Source organism: Theileria equi (genome assembly GCF_000342415.1).
Source record: "Theileria equi strain WA chromosome 4 map unlocalized gcontig_1105316255039, whole genome shotgun sequence".
NCBI classification, from domain to species: Eukaryota; Apicomplexa; class Aconoidasida; order Piroplasmida; family Theileriidae; genus Theileria; species Theileria equi.
Window position 1 is genome coordinate 249,558 of NW_004668229.1, and position 17,500 is coordinate 267,057.

At 38.0% G+C, this 17,500-nt stretch overlaps 10 protein-coding genes across 10 annotated transcripts, besides 2 other annotated features; 4 read left to right on the top strand and 6 right to left on the bottom strand.

Annotated features, from left to right (window-relative positions):
* Positions 1 to 329: 329 nt before the first annotated feature.
* Positions 330 to 375: a sequence feature (AT_rich).
* Positions 376 to 433: 58 nt separating this feature from the next.
* On the top strand, positions 434 to 1,192 carry BEWA_052480 (40S ribosomal protein S23, putative; the record flags this gene model as incomplete). The annotated part of the gene is made up of 3 exons (XM_004832588.1): positions 434 to 443; positions 597 to 775; positions 944 to 1,192. 3 exons carry the CDS (start codon positions 434 to 436, stop codon positions 1,190 to 1,192), a joined length of 438 nt encoding a protein of 145 aa, XP_004832645.1.
* A 1,074-nt stretch (positions 1,193 to 2,266) lies between these two features.
* BEWA_052490 (60S ribosomal protein L7, putative) lies at positions 2,267 to 3,412 on the top strand. The gene is made up of 3 exons (XM_004832589.1): positions 2,267 to 2,290; positions 2,525 to 2,575; positions 2,617 to 3,412. Exons 2-3 carry the CDS (start codon positions 2,570 to 2,572, stop codon positions 3,385 to 3,387), a joined length of 777 nt encoding a protein of 258 aa, XP_004832646.1. The 5' UTR covers positions 2,267 to 2,290; positions 2,525 to 2,569; the 3' UTR covers positions 3,388 to 3,412.
* Positions 3,413 to 3,503: 91 nt separating this feature from the next.
* On the top strand, positions 3,504 to 4,415 carry BEWA_052500 (conserved hypothetical protein; the record flags this gene model as incomplete). Its single annotated transcript, XM_004832590.1, has 1 exon — positions 3,504 to 4,415. The coding sequence occupies one exon, from the start codon at positions 3,504 to 3,506 to the stop codon at positions 4,413 to 4,415; it is 912 nt and encodes a 303-aa protein (XP_004832647.1).
* A 51-nt stretch (positions 4,416 to 4,466) lies between these two features.
* Positions 4,467 to 5,715, bottom strand: BEWA_052510 (conserved hypothetical protein). Its single transcript, XM_004832591.1, has 5 exons — positions 5,354 to 5,715; positions 5,201 to 5,313; positions 4,880 to 5,138; positions 4,766 to 4,844; positions 4,467 to 4,731 (listed from the first exon to the last, which is right to left on the bottom strand). Exons 1-5 carry the CDS (start codon positions 5,400 to 5,402, stop codon positions 4,509 to 4,511), a joined length of 723 nt encoding a protein of 240 aa, XP_004832648.1. The 5' UTR covers positions 5,403 to 5,715; the 3' UTR covers positions 4,467 to 4,508.
* A 146-nt stretch (positions 5,716 to 5,861) lies between these two features.
* Positions 5,862 to 7,715, top strand: BEWA_052520 (conserved hypothetical protein; the record flags this gene model as incomplete). Its single annotated transcript, XM_004832592.1, has 2 exons — positions 5,862 to 7,497; positions 7,534 to 7,715. 2 exons carry the CDS (start codon positions 5,862 to 5,864, stop codon positions 7,713 to 7,715), a joined length of 1,818 nt encoding a protein of 605 aa, XP_004832649.1.
* A 583-nt stretch (positions 7,716 to 8,298) lies between these two features.
* Positions 8,299 to 9,741, bottom strand: BEWA_052530 (conserved hypothetical protein; the record flags this gene model as incomplete). The annotated part of the gene is made up of 1 exon (XM_004832593.1): positions 8,299 to 9,741. The coding sequence occupies one exon, from the start codon at positions 9,739 to 9,741 to the stop codon at positions 8,299 to 8,301; it is 1,443 nt and encodes a 480-aa protein (XP_004832650.1).
* An 844-nt stretch (positions 9,742 to 10,585) lies between these two features.
* BEWA_052540 (conserved hypothetical protein) lies at positions 10,586 to 12,943 on the bottom strand (the record flags this gene model as incomplete). Its single annotated transcript, XM_004832594.1, has 3 exons — positions 10,586 to 10,762; positions 10,798 to 10,950; positions 10,985 to 12,943. 3 exons carry the CDS (start codon positions 12,941 to 12,943, stop codon positions 10,586 to 10,588), a joined length of 2,289 nt encoding a protein of 762 aa, XP_004832651.1.
* A 402-nt stretch (positions 12,944 to 13,345) lies between these two features.
* BEWA_052550 (conserved hypothetical protein) lies at positions 13,346 to 16,048 on the bottom strand (the record flags this gene model as incomplete). Its single annotated transcript, XM_004832595.1, has 1 exon — positions 13,346 to 16,048. One exon carries the CDS (start codon positions 16,046 to 16,048, stop codon positions 13,346 to 13,348), a length of 2,703 nt encoding a protein of 900 aa, XP_004832652.1.
* Positions 16,049 to 16,311: 263 nt separating this feature from the next.
* Positions 16,312 to 16,636, bottom strand: BEWA_052560 (translocase of inner mitochondrial membrane, putative; the record flags this gene model as incomplete). The annotated part of the gene is made up of 2 exons (XM_004832596.1): positions 16,312 to 16,524; positions 16,583 to 16,636. 2 exons carry the CDS (start codon positions 16,634 to 16,636, stop codon positions 16,312 to 16,314), a joined length of 267 nt encoding a protein of 88 aa, XP_004832653.1.
* A 19-nt stretch (positions 16,637 to 16,655) lies between these two features.
* Positions 16,656 to 16,678: a sequence feature (AT_rich).
* A 9-nt stretch (positions 16,679 to 16,687) lies between these two features.
* On the bottom strand, positions 16,688 to 17,326 carry BEWA_052570 (conserved hypothetical protein; the record flags this gene model as incomplete). Its single annotated transcript, XM_004832597.1, has 4 exons — positions 16,688 to 16,770; positions 16,855 to 16,929; positions 17,064 to 17,186; positions 17,224 to 17,326. 4 exons carry the CDS (start codon positions 17,324 to 17,326, stop codon positions 16,688 to 16,690), a joined length of 384 nt encoding a protein of 127 aa, XP_004832654.1.
* Between the last annotated feature and the right edge of the window lie 174 nt (positions 17,327 to 17,500).

Consider the following 17,500-nt stretch of genomic DNA (forward strand, 5'->3'; position numbering starts at 1 on the left):
ATAGTACAAATTCTCTCGTTACTGTTCTTTGTGCGGTTTTCGCTTTTATGCATCACCGAAAATACGGTCAAACGTTTCGGTTCGGATCGGGAGAAAGTTAGCTACTTATCCAAGGAAACAGACCATAATGTGTATTTTGGGAAAATGACACCAATGCGAATAAATGAAGCAAAACGTCAATGACATCCGATATAACCTTTCTAATATGCGAGTTGCGGTGAAAACACACAACTCCTTGCCGTGAAGGACACCCTAAGGCTGTTGAAACTCGGCTATGGGGATACACAAAATCTCATGTTCCTACAAATTTGAACTGGGCCAAAGTTTAGTTTTTATAAAATCAAAATTTATAATTTTTCAATATTTTAATATATTGTGATAGTTTTAATTTTGGATTATCATATTAAACAATCAGTAACGTATATACTACAAAATGGGATCAGGTACGTGTTCTTTGCCACATTCACCTTGGAATTCCCATTTAAAATTCCAAATATATGTTATGGAATACGCTAAAGTATTCGGCCGTGATGTATGACTGAAATTTTGCAAAATCGGCCTCACCCTATATCCTCATGTCTGAATTCCGTGTTTAGGCGTTCCTCGTGGCATTCGTGCAGCTAGGAAGCTCCGCAACCGTAGAAGACGCGAAAGGTGGGCTGATAAGGCCTACAAGAAGGCCAACTTGGGAACCCGCTGGAAGTCCAACCCGTTCAAGGGAAGTTCTCATGCCAAGGGCATTGTTGTTGAAAAAATCGCCATTGAGGCCAAACAGGTATGTTGTTTTTCGATATAAAGTGTGCCTCCCAATTCGTGTTGCTTGAAATCCTGGATTTCAAGAGTCAAAAACTTTGGGTATAATATCTACAATGGATACTCAAAGGGATATTTTTCTCGGGTCATCTGTTGATACAATCCAATACAACTTTACATCTCTTTTCAGCCAAACTCCGCCTATCGTAAGAGTGTTCGTGTACAATTGATCAAGAACGGTAAAAAGATCACCGCCTTCGTACCAAGGGATGGCTGCCTAAACTTCATTGATGAAAACGATGAAGTCTTGGTCGCTGGTTTCGGACGTTCCGGTCACTCCGTTGGTGATTTGCCTGGTGTCCGTTTCAAGGTTGTCAAGGTCTCTGGAGTTTCTCTTTTGGCTCTTTATAAGGAAAAGAAGGAAAAGCCCAGATCTTAAATTCTCTACCTAACGTATATTATATGGTATCACTTATTTAACATGGAGGTTGCTTGTGGGAGCTGTTTGTTGATATACTCTGACAGGAATCTGCCCCTCGACCTTACTTCCCTGAAACTCTTCCGCTCGTGCATAGCATTCCAGGATCTATGTGTAAATGTGGTACCAAGAATTGACTTACAAGTTATCTGCGATATTTATAGGCTGAAACCCATTAAAATATTTGGAAATACAATATAATGCAGTGGTTCCAGCCAAAAAAACGACAATCCAGGTCTAAAGACATTATATTCTCTGAAATAGACAACCAACGTGTGCCGGTATCACAAGTGATGTCGTTGGAATCCCGTTTGCCAAGAGATGTTTATTTACTACAGAAGGAATTTTTGTGCACAAACGTGTAATCTTTGTAGAACGGACAAAATTTGTTAAATATACCTACATTTTCTGACGTATAGTCCTGACCTCATCAAAAGCCAAAGGCAGCCAAAAAGGACAAATCTGTAAATGCTACTCACATATGGCCTGAATGTTAGACGGCCATTCAAAATATCTTTGAACATCCTACTAGATTGTCATTTTAAGCGACAGACTTTTATAAAGTGAACTTGTACACACAATTGTGGAGACACCATTGCGAAGGCGACCAGGATAAGTTCAGACGGTATTTCAGAAACAAAACGTATGAAATTTAATGGCTAAGAAAATCGTAGAAGCGATATACAACATGAACGAGGATAAAAGACTCATCTAGATGGTTTGTCATCGAGAGACAATCTTTGGCACCTTTATGGAAACATATGTAAATAGAATAAAATCTCAGTCTTGGCACGCGTAATTGTCGTCAAAAAACGTCGATTTATACGGGAACGGACGCTACCGCTGGAATAAAAATGATGTCTGGATCAAGGTTGTGAGAAAACTAGAACTTAATTGGTGTATATGTGTCAATATGAAAACTGATGATATTTGCACATCAAAGGAAATGTAAGAGCCTGGAGCTGAACGTATTCACCTACCAAGCCCCACGTGCCTTCTGCAACTCCCGGGTTACCTGGTACTCAATTTTAATGTTTTTATTTGTTAGAACTCTGTAAGGTAAGTTTATACGTCTAGTATATGTTGTGACATATTGTATATGGTTTGTTGGTCCACGCTTTGCGCATCTCACACTCTAATCCGTATATGTCTGAGTTTTATCCTCTAGTCTCTAGGATTTGGTGTAGTTTTGCGTGGTACAGTGTGGCTTTGCACCATATAATCATTATTTTTACAACTATGTGATTCCCACTTTGCCTATTTACCATATAGTTCCACTCATCATTTTTATAGGGTATTTATATTATTATTGAGATTTATATCGTCATTTTAATTACCATGGAGGTTTGTTTATACATATAATATACTAGTCATGTTGTCTATAGAGCCGTTTTATTATCAAGAGCTTTCATGGCCTAAAGAAGGAGTCCGTCAACGAGGGCCTCCGTAAGAAGATGGAGCACAATGCCAAGCTCCGCGCTTTGGAGGCAAAGGAGTTGGCACGCTTGCGTGAGTTGAAGCATAAAAGGCATGTTGCCTTGAAGCAGAGAGCTCTCAAGTATGCAGAGGAATACTTGCAACAGGAAAAGGAACTTGTTGAGTTGAGACGTAAGGCAAAGGCCGAGGGCTCATTCTACAAGGAGCCAGAAGCCAAGGTTGTCTTTGTTGTCAGAATAAAGGGTATCAACAAGCTTACCCCAAAGCCAAAGCTTATTTTGAGACTCTTCCGTCTCTTGCAGCTTCACAATGGTGTCTTCATCAAGATGAACAAGGCCACCAGCGAAATGCTCAAGCTTATCAACCCATATGTCACATATGGATATCCTTCACTAGGAACCATTAGGAAGTTGTTATACAAGAGAGGATACGCCAAAATCGGTCGCCCTGGAGCTCGCCAAAGAGTCAGATTGAACAGCGATGATTTGATCAGCGAGCATTTGGGAGAGTTTGGCATTCATGGTGTTGAGGATTTGGTACACGAGATCTATACCTGTGGACCTCACTTTAAGGAGGCTACCAATTTCTTGTGGCCATTCAAGCTCAGCTCACCACGCAAGGGATTTGTTGCCAAGAGACATGGCTTCTCAGAGACCAGAGGGGGTGATGCCGGAAACCGTGAGGAACTCATCAACAAATTGTTGGTTCGCATGATTTAAATCACACTATAATTTCTACTTTATACATTGTCGTTATCTGTGGGGACGTAGTTTACACATTCCTTCACGAGTTGTCTCCCTTTTACAAACCTTGTATTGCCTTGTGATGAATACGTATGGATAATTCACAATTTATCGGTAGAAGCGAGCTTTTGGCGTGGGTAAATGAACTGTTGGAACTTAAATTGACTAAAATTGAGCAATGTTGCAACGGTGCTGTCTATCTCCAACTTATGGACGTTATTTACCCGGGTAAAGTGCCACTTGGTAAAATAAAATGGAACTCATCACTAGAATATGAACACATACACAACTACAAGTTATTACAGAATGTTTTCAAACTTTGTAGCATCTCGAAACACATTAATGTGCAAGGTTTGATAAAGGGACGTTGTCAAGATAATTTGGAATTTTTACAATGGATGAAACATTTTGTGGATACACATCATGACTCTAGCAACAAATACGATGGTTTACACAGAAGAATCTCTGGAATCATAAAATCACTATCACTTAACAAAAAGATTCTTAGTCTAGTAAACGTCAAGAACTCGCTCCCAAAATGGGCTATTATGAATACTATAACACAAGACTATATTGATGAACTCTCATATAAAGTAGATTCCCCCAATTCCAAAGGTGATGTACAAAATAACCAGAACAATACAAACACTTGTACACTATCACAAACACCTACAAATACTCAGGAACCAATCAGTACCCAAGGTACATGTACAGATTCAGAACCCCTAGAGTATAAGGATGGATTTTCCGATAATAATGCAGATACTAATCCGAAGGATTTAATTGAGTCCTTGAATCTGGAATTGAAAAAACAAAATGAAGAAGTTAAAACTTTAAAAAGAAAGCTCCATGAAGCTCAAAAGGAGAACCATGTATACAAACTAAGCAAAGACTTTTATTACAATAAGCTGAGGAAAATTGAAATTCTATGCCAAAAAAACAAGGGTGAAAATGTAGAAACAAAATTACTCTTTGATATCATGTATTCTGATTCAAAAACATGAATACCATAGTTTACAGACTCATTCTACAAGATACCTAGAATGAAACCTCGATAAGCCAAGAATTATAATTTTCATTAAAATCAACAAACTACACTAATGTTTTGGGTTTATTAATTGCTTGAATTCTTCTAAAAGTCTAGGATGGTGCTCACCAAATATATGTCTAGCATGAGCCAAGGTTTCTTCACGTGTTTGGAGTTGTGTATTGAACTTTTTAATGGTTGCCAAAAAGGAGGAGAAGTCATCACCACTCAACACACTTTTGGCTGTCCTAAAAAATTGACGACCATCAACAGTCTCTCGCTCTCCATTTATTCTGCAAATTTCTAAATTTGAAAATATATGCTCACCCAATTGCTGCGGGCATATTCCTAGCACTATGACCTTTTTTCCGTGTAAAACTATCGTCTGAATCATTGGGATTTAGTTCTGTATGTCTTTTATCATCCATGTGAAATGCAAACCTAATACGGTCCTTGGTGCAAGATTATGAATCATTTCGTCAGTGGAAAAAAACCGATGCGAATTCTCAACCTCGTTGTTATCCTCTTGGATAGACGATAAAACCAGTTTTTTAAGTGTCTCTAAGCGATCAATATCCTTCTGTAGCTTTTTAATTGTAGATACAAGGTTCTTGTTCTCCTCAGCCAATTGGTTTCCTCTTTGGGTAGATTCCATCAACTGGACCTCAAAGGAGCTGTATTTCTTTTGCAATGCAGCCAACTAACGAAATACGTGTTAAAAGGTGATATTATGGATGATCAGGTACACGTGTATGAAAATACCTGATCGGTCTTTTCAGCGATCAGAGCACGCATCGAGCGTAACTCTGTCTCAAGCGTACTGATTCTACTCTTGTAAGCATTTGAAATTATTCTAAATCCTAACGCAAGTTGCTCTAAAGATAAATGTTCCTCCCAAGTGTGTAAATGCAGTACCTTCGGTATCAGATGGTAGCCAACTGAGATCTACAGTAGAAAATTCCATTTCCAATATATATTTACAATGTCTGGTTGTTTATCAAGATATATATCGTATATGGGCGAAAACTAGGTCATTAGTCCCAGTGTATTCAGAATGTGGATCGTATGTTCAGCTGTGAGTCTGTTATATACTCTCTTGAACTATTCCTCTCACATCAAGACAAACTATAAATTTATAACTCGCAAATTAAACCTCTACCATATTGCACAAAAGTGCATTATCACACCAGCGCCAGGTACAGAATTGTCTAAATGTGTACGGTTCTATCTTCTCAAAATCATCTAACCTCTCCAAAATGGAGCTTAGGTCTAACTTTGACGCTGAAACAGCATTTGTAATGATGTATGGTGTCTACGGAGGTGAGGATTGATGTATCCCCTATCAACGACCTTAGTCTGTTAAAAATGATATAGTTCCCATGTATAGTATATGTAATTGATTTTAAAACATATGTGCTAGATAATGTCGTATATATCTCGCTTTTGTTCGGATCTTCTGGGTAGAAATAATTTGCTCTCCAAAACATGTCAAAATGGAAAATTATTTCAACAAAAGATGTTATATTCGTCAAATACTGATGACAATGATCCAGAAACCTCGAACAAAGGATCAAATCGTATGTTAAAATATTTTAAATCTGTCAAGAAGGTGGATTCCAATCAAGACTTTCTTATAGATGCTGAACTAAGCGGTATTGGATCATCCATAGCGGCAATGTGTTGGCACAAGTATTCTAATTCTTCTGGTTCTACAGAAGAACATGAACAATATATCAATTCCGATACCTGTACTGACGATTCAACAGAGTTTATATATCAAAAACAGAATTCTGATGGTGACACATTAAACGACCGGATAGAACAAGAGATGCATCATCTACTATCAGTAGAACGCGCAGAAAAGGAACGAATAAGGCTGCTTATGGAGAAAAAAAATATACTAAAAATAGACGAACAAATTAGAGACCGTGAGCTCAAAATTATTCCATCTACCTCGAGGCTGCTATCTATAGCATCTGACATATCTGGTAGAAATCCATCGCATGCCAAACCTCAATTGGACACGTCTTCTACTCTGAAAGATGAAAGTTATCAAGAGAGACTAGGTAAGGTTGATGAAACGTTCCAGCCGAAAAATAAAATCTTGAAGGCTAACTTTAAAAACAAAAGTAGCGTTCAGAGAGAAACTATACGCATTTTAGATGTAGATCGACTTCCTCTTGGAATCCTGCATCACATGATATGTTATACCCTCGTAAAGCACATGCCTGCAGAAGTTGTTTTGAAGATAATTTCTAGATTAGCAACCTTTAGAGACAAAGACAACCTGGTTTCTTACCAAACCCTATTCAGGCACATTTCTAACTTAGCTACTCCGATTTGCAGGGCAGAACTAGTAGCAATCCTGTCTAGAGGATACCAGAGCATAAGTATACCATTCATGGTAGACTATGTTAGAAAGTTTGGAACATTCTCCAGAAAATTCATCGCAGGTCTTTTGGATAAGCATTCACAACCCCTTCCCTTGGATTTCATCAGATACCCATCAACACAACGAAACATATCTCAAGTACTCACAAGACCCTGGGCTCTTAGTACATTTGTCAACCTTCTTAAAAACTCTTCAGCAAAAAGATACATGTACCTCAATCTGCTGAACTTTGGCTATGTGCCAAATGTGAACAAGTTTGACAGTTTACATGCATTTGGAACGCTTGACCCTAACATTTCTAATCAAATTCTCGCAGCCGAAAAGTTGCTATGTGACGATATTGTATCAATCCAAAACGATGCTACAGACCCGAATAGACCTGCTCTTTATGATAAGATACTAGAACTACATCATTCGGGTCAACTAAATGAGCATCTCCTCCATGATGAAGACGATTTATCAAACTTGAAAGAATATGAAAACCCTTGCACAACGTCAACACAACTCATCAAAATTGTCCAATACGATCCAGAGCCAAAGGAAGAGCAACATATGAATGATGACGGACTTCGGTACCTTGAGGATGATCGTTCAATACCTCAAGATCGCAGACATATATCATGGAACCTCCCCTGGGGAGCAAAGAGGGATGAATTCCATTTCAAAGGTATGGTTGATCCGCTAGCATAAAATCAACGTACAGGTAAATCATACAAGCTAAACACTGAAAAAGGCTGGATAAAAGTCAAATCAAACGTCAGGATAAACTATTTGAAGAACATCAAAATGAACCAACGAAAGCGCTTCCAAAGGCAAATGAAAAGACGTGCAACGAACATCGCAAAGCTAAAAATCCTAAACGAATTGAGAGTATCAAGCACATAAATATAACATAATAATACTTTACCTGCCGGCATTACTAACCCGGCTACAATTTAAACTTAATATCCATAATAGTCCTTGTTATTGTCAGACTTGAAGATGAAGTAGCCCGAAGCATTGAGTAGAAAAGGTGCCGTTCCCATAAAAATCCAGGGCCACGGTTTTACAGTCTTCTGGTAAAGGATCCTAAAGTTCCTAAAGAACATTGAAGTTGGTGACCTAATTGTTCCCATCCTGAAAGTCTACAGATGTGAAATTTCGTGCAAGATGGCTATCGTGTACCTTTAAAGGTCACAATAAATAAAATAAGGGTAAAAGATGGTGACAACGGACAATGCGCCCACACTCGGTGCCCGGCACGGGGCCTGGGGGCAAACGCCTGCTTGGCAAAACACATAAGTTACTAAAAGTTAAAAATTATAGTCCCTCACATGAATCAGGGATGAGCTTATACTATGTTGCCATCGTTACTTTGAGATGCAACCGGACCTTGATAGGCCCTGACAAAGTGAATTTTAAAATGACTGAAACTCTTGAAATAAAAGATGGTACTATTAAAGCTGCATTAAATACAACATTCTGACATTTACTCATCAGCATAGACAATAAACAAGACCTCATTCCCAGTTATCAGATTTGCTCTAATGTCCGTAGTAAAGGATTCACGGACACATTTTAATCCACCAGAAAGAGCACTGCCAACCCAAAATCCTAGTGACCTCCAGGATCCATAGTGTTTAGTTGGCCAGTTGTCTCTATCGTATTTTGTAATAGCCTTGACATAACCACCGCCAATGTATGCAACAATGTCCATGGTAAACTGGGCTGTAAGAGCATTCAGAGCTGACAGTTGGCCATCTTTACACTCACCCTGCATTCCAACACCGCTGTTGGCTACACCCTTTAGAGTCTCCTCACAGCATTTCAGAGTAACTGTGATAATCCCTGTGGTCCATATATTGCCATAAATCGCCCTGGAACTTCTCCAATTTGGGTAGTGTATAGCAAAGATACACAAGACCATTGCCGTTACATAGGGAATCATAAACAGCCATGTTGCGTGCCACCATGCAAAATTACCTTTACCATCATTAGTCCATGGTCTGTCCGGACCCTTATCAGTCCATGAACATACAGCTGCAATAACAAGAGAAGGAATGGCACTTGTGAACAGCAAGGCTAAATCTATCAAATGACCAGCCTCTGGACTCACAAATTGATACGGCGCTATGGCTGGATAGAAGGCATAAATACAACTCATTCCGCAGAGACACATTAGCATATTGGATATAGCATTTCCAGCTCTCTTCCATAATGGCTCACTGTGATTATTGTTAGCTCCTCCTGGAGTCCCTGAACCCCCTTGGACTTCTGGAGTCTTGTCACCCCCTGGATCCCAATATGCAATGGTCCATACAACGGCTGCCACACCGGAAACCAGTGCTGATATCACAATTTGTCCAATCACTATCCAAAAGTATGTGTCAGACCACTGGAACTTCTCGGCAAAGTAGAGATAGACGGCATGGTATAGACAGGCCATGATACCAGAGAGGGGCATACCAAGACCAAAGTAAGCAACATCGGCAACTCCAATGGTAATGGATATAGATTCATCCAAACCAAACCCTAATGAAGCAATAACGAGAACCCAGTAGTAAAAGGTAAGACATCCACGTTCACCTCCAACTGAATATGCCACTATCAACAATAGGTTCATCACAAAAAGACCCCAAATGGCAACAACTGATACAATGTAGTCAACAGTCTTGTTACGCTTACTAAACAGGACATACAACGACATTAGGAAGAGACCAACATCTCCAGCTGTCTCCATGGAATGGTGAATGGAATTGATGAAGATGCCAATTTGTCCACTAGGAATGCCAAACCTAACCACTGCAAACCTTCCCGCCGTAATGGCAACACGTAGAGTCTGTAGAAGCGAGAATCCTGCCATGAACATGGCAAACCTATGGATGAAGGTGGTGGAGGTATTCCCAGCTGCTTCACCTCCACCTCCTGTCATTTGTCCCTTTCCTGAGAAGTTTGGAAAATCTTTACCTATATCTATGTATCATCCTTCTCATTAAATCTCAAGATTACCTTCATGCTGTCTTGTCTATGTGCCACCAGACAGCATATATAAAACTAAATGTGCGATTAATATACAAATCTATTCATATTATAGTACAATGGCTAACGATATCGATGATACGTCGGTTCCATGTCTAAAATCAAAGACGCGAGTACCAAGGAATGGATTCCATCCCCATTGTCTCATCTACTCTTCCTTAGTCGCCAGAATCCATTATCTCAAAATAATTGCACATTTCCACAAAATTTTCGACATAGAATAATTTTACTATTTTTTAACTGGAAGCTTGAGACTGTAAGATCCAAATTGGTCCCTCTGACCAGATGGATAGTAGTTTGCTCAAAGACACATCTCCTTGAATGGAAATAGACATCGTCCACTTTTACATTATAAACACGTATTGTCCTCATAGTTCATGATTTTTCGGCCATAATGTCAAATGTAGAAGGAAATGTTAAGTTTTCACAAAATCGGATCGCTGATCATTGATTCAAAAATGTGTTCACAAATCCACCCATAACCGTTCTATTCTAGTGTTTACTCCACTAACTCCATGGCTTTTCTATAGATTGAGAGGTTAATAACTGCAAAGATATGAAGAGAAACATTCTACCTCTCACAAAGTTCCTTCATATCCATTTTCGATACATGTATTACACTTACACTGATAAATAAGTTCCCCTTCACAATAAATGCGCATTTTTAGCCATAAAAACCATGTACTGATTAGTATGGAAACGTATAGGTAAATTCCATGACACAAATTGAAACAAAATTAGGCTGACTCTTCTGTCAAAGGATTGTTGGCTATATTACCAAGCCAATCGTTCAAAATTGGAGCTACATTTGATAAAAACTGCGGAGCTATTGTATTGTGACAATTACCCTCCACTTCCACAAACTTCACATTCTCTCTACCCCTCAAGTGATTATATATTGCGTTCTTGCGTTCCTACATAGATGTTTGACATATGGTAGTATACTTACCCTTGCATTTGGAATAGAATCACCCGAAACATCTATGAATAAAGCAGGCAAATACGAAGGGTAAAAGGTCATGTTTTCTGTTGCATAACTATGGGCATTCAATGACGAAACGAACGCCTTAGGGGTCATCCTCTTAATAAAAAACATAGGATCCTAAATTAAATGTATGAGATATGTAACAATATACCTTGAATCTCAGATACGTTCCAAAAGTTTCCCCGTAACCAAATGGATTGTCTAAAGGGTTGTCCGTTTTTGGTGCAAATGATAAAAGAATTTTAGTTATTTGATCACCAAATTTCTTTTTATGTGCATTCAAACCATTTACATTCAATATTCCTGATGGAAAAATCAGAGAATCCATGAATTTGGCTTCCTTTTTAGCGTTTTTGTGAAACTCTTGCACGGCTTGCATAACAATATTACTACCCATGGAGCTTCCTAGAATATGATACTTGGCATCAGTAGAATGGGCCTTGTAGATAGTTCTCTCATTATAAACTTGATTGGGGTCCCCAAATTTACCTCTCTTGACGATACTCACAAACTGAAGCACGTCATAAACGTAATCCTTGAAATCACTAACATAGCATCGTTTCTCTGTTTGGGATTCAGAAAGACCGTGTGATTGCAAGTCTAAACCATATACATTGTAACCCATCCTATTGAGGCATTCCATAAAACTTCCCTCATATTCGTATCTTGACGATATTGAAAATGCATCAATTCCATCCAGACACGTATTCTCAAAGAAATATTTATATTTATCTTTACCTAAACCAAACTTCAAATCATTGTAGATTGATTCAGTTTGTACATTTGTTACAGTTGAAATAGTTGGAAAAATTGGGAATCCAAAGGTTTTGCAGTTCCAATTGTAATTATACTTACAAAATGTAGATCTGAAATGGGAACGAAGTCCATGAACAAGAATTACACTTCCCTTTGGATCATCCACTCTTGATGCATAAGTCTTTATCCTAAGACCGTCCTTATTTTTGAAACTACTCATTAGTAGCCGTGGTTCCTCAACAGTGTGTGTGTAAATTGGATCATTCCTATTGGTAAGTATTGAAAAATATTTGAGACTGTCTATTTCAGTCCAAGTGCCATCTAAATGCTTTGAATAGTAAACGAGTCTGCAATTGTTTTCAGAGTCAGAAATCAATAGGTGAGACAAGAATGGGTCTTTTTCATCCGTAGAATAGCAAATATATACGCATTTTTCATCATCTTTAGCTTTCCAAATTGGAAATCCATCATCTATAACTCTATTCACCTTGAATCCTGGGAGTGGCACCGATATGTAAGTGTGGATGTTTGCGATATATGAAAGCTTGATGTTAAATTTGTTTGTATCTGGATGAATTATGTCAAATCCGATTGTTGTCTTTAACTCATACTGTTTTAGTCCAACTTCCTCTAGCTTACTAGTGTATTCATCTTTAGAAATCGGTTTCCAACGCATTAGAGCTTTCCTGAAAAACAGTGCTTCATCATCACCCTTAGAATTAGCAATTATCAAATGCGCAAGCAAAGGTTTTCCAATGTTAGGATATACGCTAACGTATGCACAAGTCTCATAAATGGAGTTACTCTTCCAAATGGTAGTAAGACCATCAAAAACTCTACTCAAAATATACCCTGGAGTTGGCATATAAATTGAAAATGGAAGTTTTTCCGACCGATTTACAAAGAAATGGAATGTATCCACAACTTTTCCAATATCCAAAGTCAATGGGTAGAGTATAGAATTACTAAATACCAAACGTGTGAATCTTTCGTAGAAGACATCTTCGCTAATGACATTCCATGATCGCTTTAACTTCATGTAATGACTCGTCCTTTCAGAGAACCCTGGCTCCACTGTATGTAAATGAGCTAAAAATTGGCCATTGTGTGAACATATTGAAACCTTTGTGCATTTTTCGTCATCATCCCAAGATCCTATCCATATAATAGAGCTTCCTTCCAAGATCTTGGTCAGAATGTGTCCTTTACGCGGAATATATGTCGTTATTTGAATATCATATGGTTTTTGCCTCACGACTTGGAACGCTTTCTCGTCTATACCCTTGGTGATGTCCAATACAACTGATACGCTACTAGGAACAGACTTTTTACTGCCTTCCTTGTCATCACCCATTTCTTATCATTGAAATGTTTGACTTTTAACAAAGTTAGGCAATGTAAGCAAACCAATGAAAAGGAATTGGTAGTTTTATATGGGGACGGAGTTCAGGGAACAGAGGCCTTTCAAATCCATAAATAGTCTACACATCTAATCAGTATTTTCTCTATTATGAGCGGGACACATATACAGTTCTCTGCAATTTTGGCACTGAAATAGTTATGGAACCATACTTGGAGCAATTCAGGGGAGGAAGAAGTTTTACATGGGTTCTCTCGGTCATTTCATGGTAAATTCGGATAATCACACTCAATATTCTATTTTAATTCATATGAACCTATCAAAGTAAATATCTCAGTTATGTAGAGTAAAGGTAGCTTTGGAGAAACTTGTAAATATTAAAAATTATGGATGCAACTAATCCACAGCTTCTTCCAATAATTTTAAAACTTCGGAGTTCAGTGAGTTCTTTGCTGCATTTAAATCCATATTGAATTGCTTGTCAGTCCCTTTAATATCCTTGATGATCTCTTCAAGGTCGCTTTGCTTGCCATAAATGTTGATGACTATAATCCACTTCAGATCGTTCCACATCTTTTCAATGATTTTATCCCCCTCATTTTGTGATTCTGGTGAAGTGGTAACATTTACAGCACTTTCTATCTCATGATCTATGCTGGAAAACGAATCTATATTTTCTGGGAATTCACGTGTCGGAACAATGTCACTAATATTTGGAAGAGAAAGTCTCTTGTCCAACAAATAGCAATAGTTGTTAATAAAATCCTTCTTTACCTTTTGTTCCGGATTCCAGTTTAGGAACTTGTAGAGTGATTCTTCCACAAGCATTTGGAGCTCTTTTTTGGAAGCGGAATCAAGATCTTCCTGCGTGAATCTTCTACCAGTTAGATGCTTTGTAAGGTTAATAATCTTTTTCATAGATCGTTTGGATTGTTTAACCTTATACAAACCTTTTTGTATCAGAGTTTGCGGAGATAAGTCCGTTGGCAGACCTTCGTTGGTGATCGTTTCGGTTAGAAGAATACGATTAGCCGAAGGTTCATCCCCTGGTTCTTTGCCCAAAATTTGTAAAATTGCATTAACTTGGTCATTCGTTAGCCTTGGAACTTCTGATGTTCTTAACAAAAGTCCATTTGTGGGTAATTTTATGGATGGGTCATACAGGGTTATTCTTGGAAATAATTCCAATTCATCTTTTGGGTCTTGGTATAGTATATTATTGTAATAGTTTGCTTTTCTTTCGTCTCCTTCCAGATCACTATAGTCATGTTCAGATTCCCCAGAGGAATTATTAAAACCATGATACATAACTCCATCCTTCATATCACCAGAGTCCTTGAAAAATTCCTTTACCATTTCACTGTATCTATCTGAGGAAGACGGGCTAGTATCATATAGTGAGGACTCTATTTCAATTGTTTCAGTAACTGGGAAATCGACCTGTTTTTTGGTAGCAACTTTTTTATCCTCTGATTGAAAATTGCCTGGAGTGAGCTCATGATGAGATATATTTCCATAAATTCGTCTCTTTCCCGATACTAGTTCATCCTTTTCTACATTTTCAGCCGTAGATGCCATTTTTGATGCGTGATATTGAATTGCATTTTTAACAGCAACGTTATCAAAGTCTTTAATTTCTGCGTTCTTGAGATATTTTTGCAAAATCTTCTTTTCCCACCAAATAGCCTTATCTTCACTTACAGTAGAATCCATTGTTAGGTATACCAGCTTCCTAGATTCAAAATTCTTAGCAGGAGTGTGAATTGTGTGTTTGTCACTCCTGATGTTCACAACTTTTTCAGTATTTTTTATGGCATATTCTGGAGCATCTACAGAATAATCTGGTGTAGTTTTCACTTCTAATGTTGATTCTTCAGCTTTGGCTTCTGATTCTTCCGGAATAAAAACAACCTTTTGCGTATACGTCTTTATCAGAGACTCTGAAAAGTGTTCAATCCAAATGTCCTTATCATATGTCTTCCTTGCGGTTGTATCTCTTACCTTTTCAACATAAAGGTTTAACTGCAGTCCAGGAAAAATAACAAGGTCCTTACTCTTGAGCCACTCCATATGTTGTCCCTCAATTCCTACATTCTTTGCGATTCTATTCCTCTTCAACACACAAATAACATTTTCCTTAAATCCATCTTTTACATCATAAACATCACAATCTACAATTACTCCATTCTTGTATACTTCGGTGACAGTTCCGGTAATACGCATTCCTGTCTTTATCTCATCTATATGATACATTTTCTGTTCTTTACTCTCCATCTGTTTTTTCCTTTTAGACTCTGGGACCACTAAAAGTGAAATATCAACAAAATTCCTCTTTGCTGGTTCTTTTCTGTATCCAGAATAATAATACTCCAAATATGCATTCTCATTCACGCGGAAAATCTGTATGTAACGAACCCCCAATTCTTTGTTATCCATTTCCTTGGCAACAGTGTCCCTAATGGCAATGTTTGCACAGCGTACATATGCATCTCCTGTGAACAGTCCCTTTTCATTTTTTATCAAAATAATGGAAACAATGTCATAGTTTTTGAGCCAATTGAATATTTCATCCTCAGTTGTTTCAAATGGCAAGCCTTTTAGATACAAGAGTGCATCATAAGAAGGAGAACTTATGCTGGGAGGAGTTGGTAACCTCATTTTATTCGGAATATAATCCGCTTCTCTGAAAAATTTCTCCAGTTCCTTAGACAACACCCATTCTTGTGTGTTCTTGGTTGCGATACGAGTTAATCCTTCCAGTGTATGCTTCTCTTTATCTGTCTTCTTCGGCTTATTTGAAGCATGTTTCTTGCGTTTCGCCTTTTTTTCATCAAATTTAAACTCAGCGTTCAACTTTACGGAGCTATGTGTGTTTAAATGAAGTTTTATAGGCGAAAGAAATGCATATTTGCTCCCATTGTACAATATTCCAGGGTAGTCATTCTCAGAAACTCGCAGTTTATCTCTACATAGAGAATTTGTTCCGATATAGCTGCAACTTATGAATAATTTAGTCGACTTCAGATGAAAAGTAAATGGTAAATCAAACAGTATCACCAGACATAACAATGCTATAAAGCTGCGATTCCTATAGCCCATCTGGGCAATATTTTACATTTTAAAATGACATGAACTTTAAATATTACAGCAATACGTACATGGTAATGCAAAGGTGTGATTCTATTCCGTGAAAGTAAATATAAACTGCCAGTGACGCTCCTACAAGTGGAGCGTCCATCCGGATTCTACTATACAGGAATAAAATACATTAAAACGTAATACATGACCTAACTTTGTATGTGTTTTGTAATGTAAATACGCAAAAATGTAAAGGGTAAGACAAATTAGCGCCAACTCCGGCTCTACTTTTGTTCAAAGGATTTTACCATTCCTTCCAACCTCTTTAGGATAAAATACTGCGTTTCTATATTCCTCTGAGCACAGTTCCAAATGCAAGTCTGCTGAGCAGAGGTTAGGGACTCGCCAGGTGTAGCTACGCACTTGTTAAAACATACGCCAAGCATTTTCAGAGTCATTTTTTGCGATTGTATTGTCTTTTGAAGAGTTAAAAAGGCCTAAAAATATGCTACATCTGCTATACTAACAAAAACGTAAAACAAACGGAGACCGTACCTCTGCCTTTTCTTTGTCATCCTTAAGGTTATCAAATGAGGAAGATAAATCCATATTGATCTTTCGTATAAAGTAAAATAAAAATATAAATTTAATGGCGATATGTTAATTCTTCTGGGGAGGGCTTAGCCTATCACGGCAGATTCTACTGATTTGATAAATGCCAGTTACAGCCATTGCAGCGTTGACTAAATAAAGATATTAAAGGTGTGGTAATGAGAAATAGATTATGTGTTGCGTCCAATATGAGTGGGAAGAATCTGTCAACCTACCAGAAAGCAAATTGTAGTTTACAGGTGTAATCACAGTACTGTAGCGGGACCAGATCAGGCCAGTAGCGGCAACGGCTGTAGATTTTGTATTGGAGCATTAACGTAAAGGTATTGATCACAAAGTTCACGTAGAGACGCAATGAAATTCGCATTCGACGTATAGCACAAAGTCCATAAAAGAAAGAAAGGGGTATAGGATAAATACGTACCTATTTGCTGAGGAAGTGAAATTAGTTCAGTTGGTCTATTAATGTCTGACAAATTGGCAATTGAAATAGCCCACTTGAAAGTTGGAGCATAAAAATGAATGGTGAATGGTCCGGCAGGATGAACTAAGCGGTAAATGTCATGTCAATTTGATCAACAAACCTATAAAGCTCTTGACCTTCTCCGGAAGTGGCAGTGCCAGTACCTTGGACTGCAGAAAAGGGGCAATTCCCGGGTAGAATATTTTTTGAAAAACCCCTGCCATGTTTAATAGCTCTAAACGTGGAATTATTGAACTAGTACTCTCTATTGGCCAAGACCAGACCCCATCCAATGTGTACGTGGATCAAAATATACAAAGTAAGGACAAGAAATAAATTTTTAGTAGACTGGCAATATCCCATTGCAAGTAACTGGTCTGATACAGGTGTACAAGTAA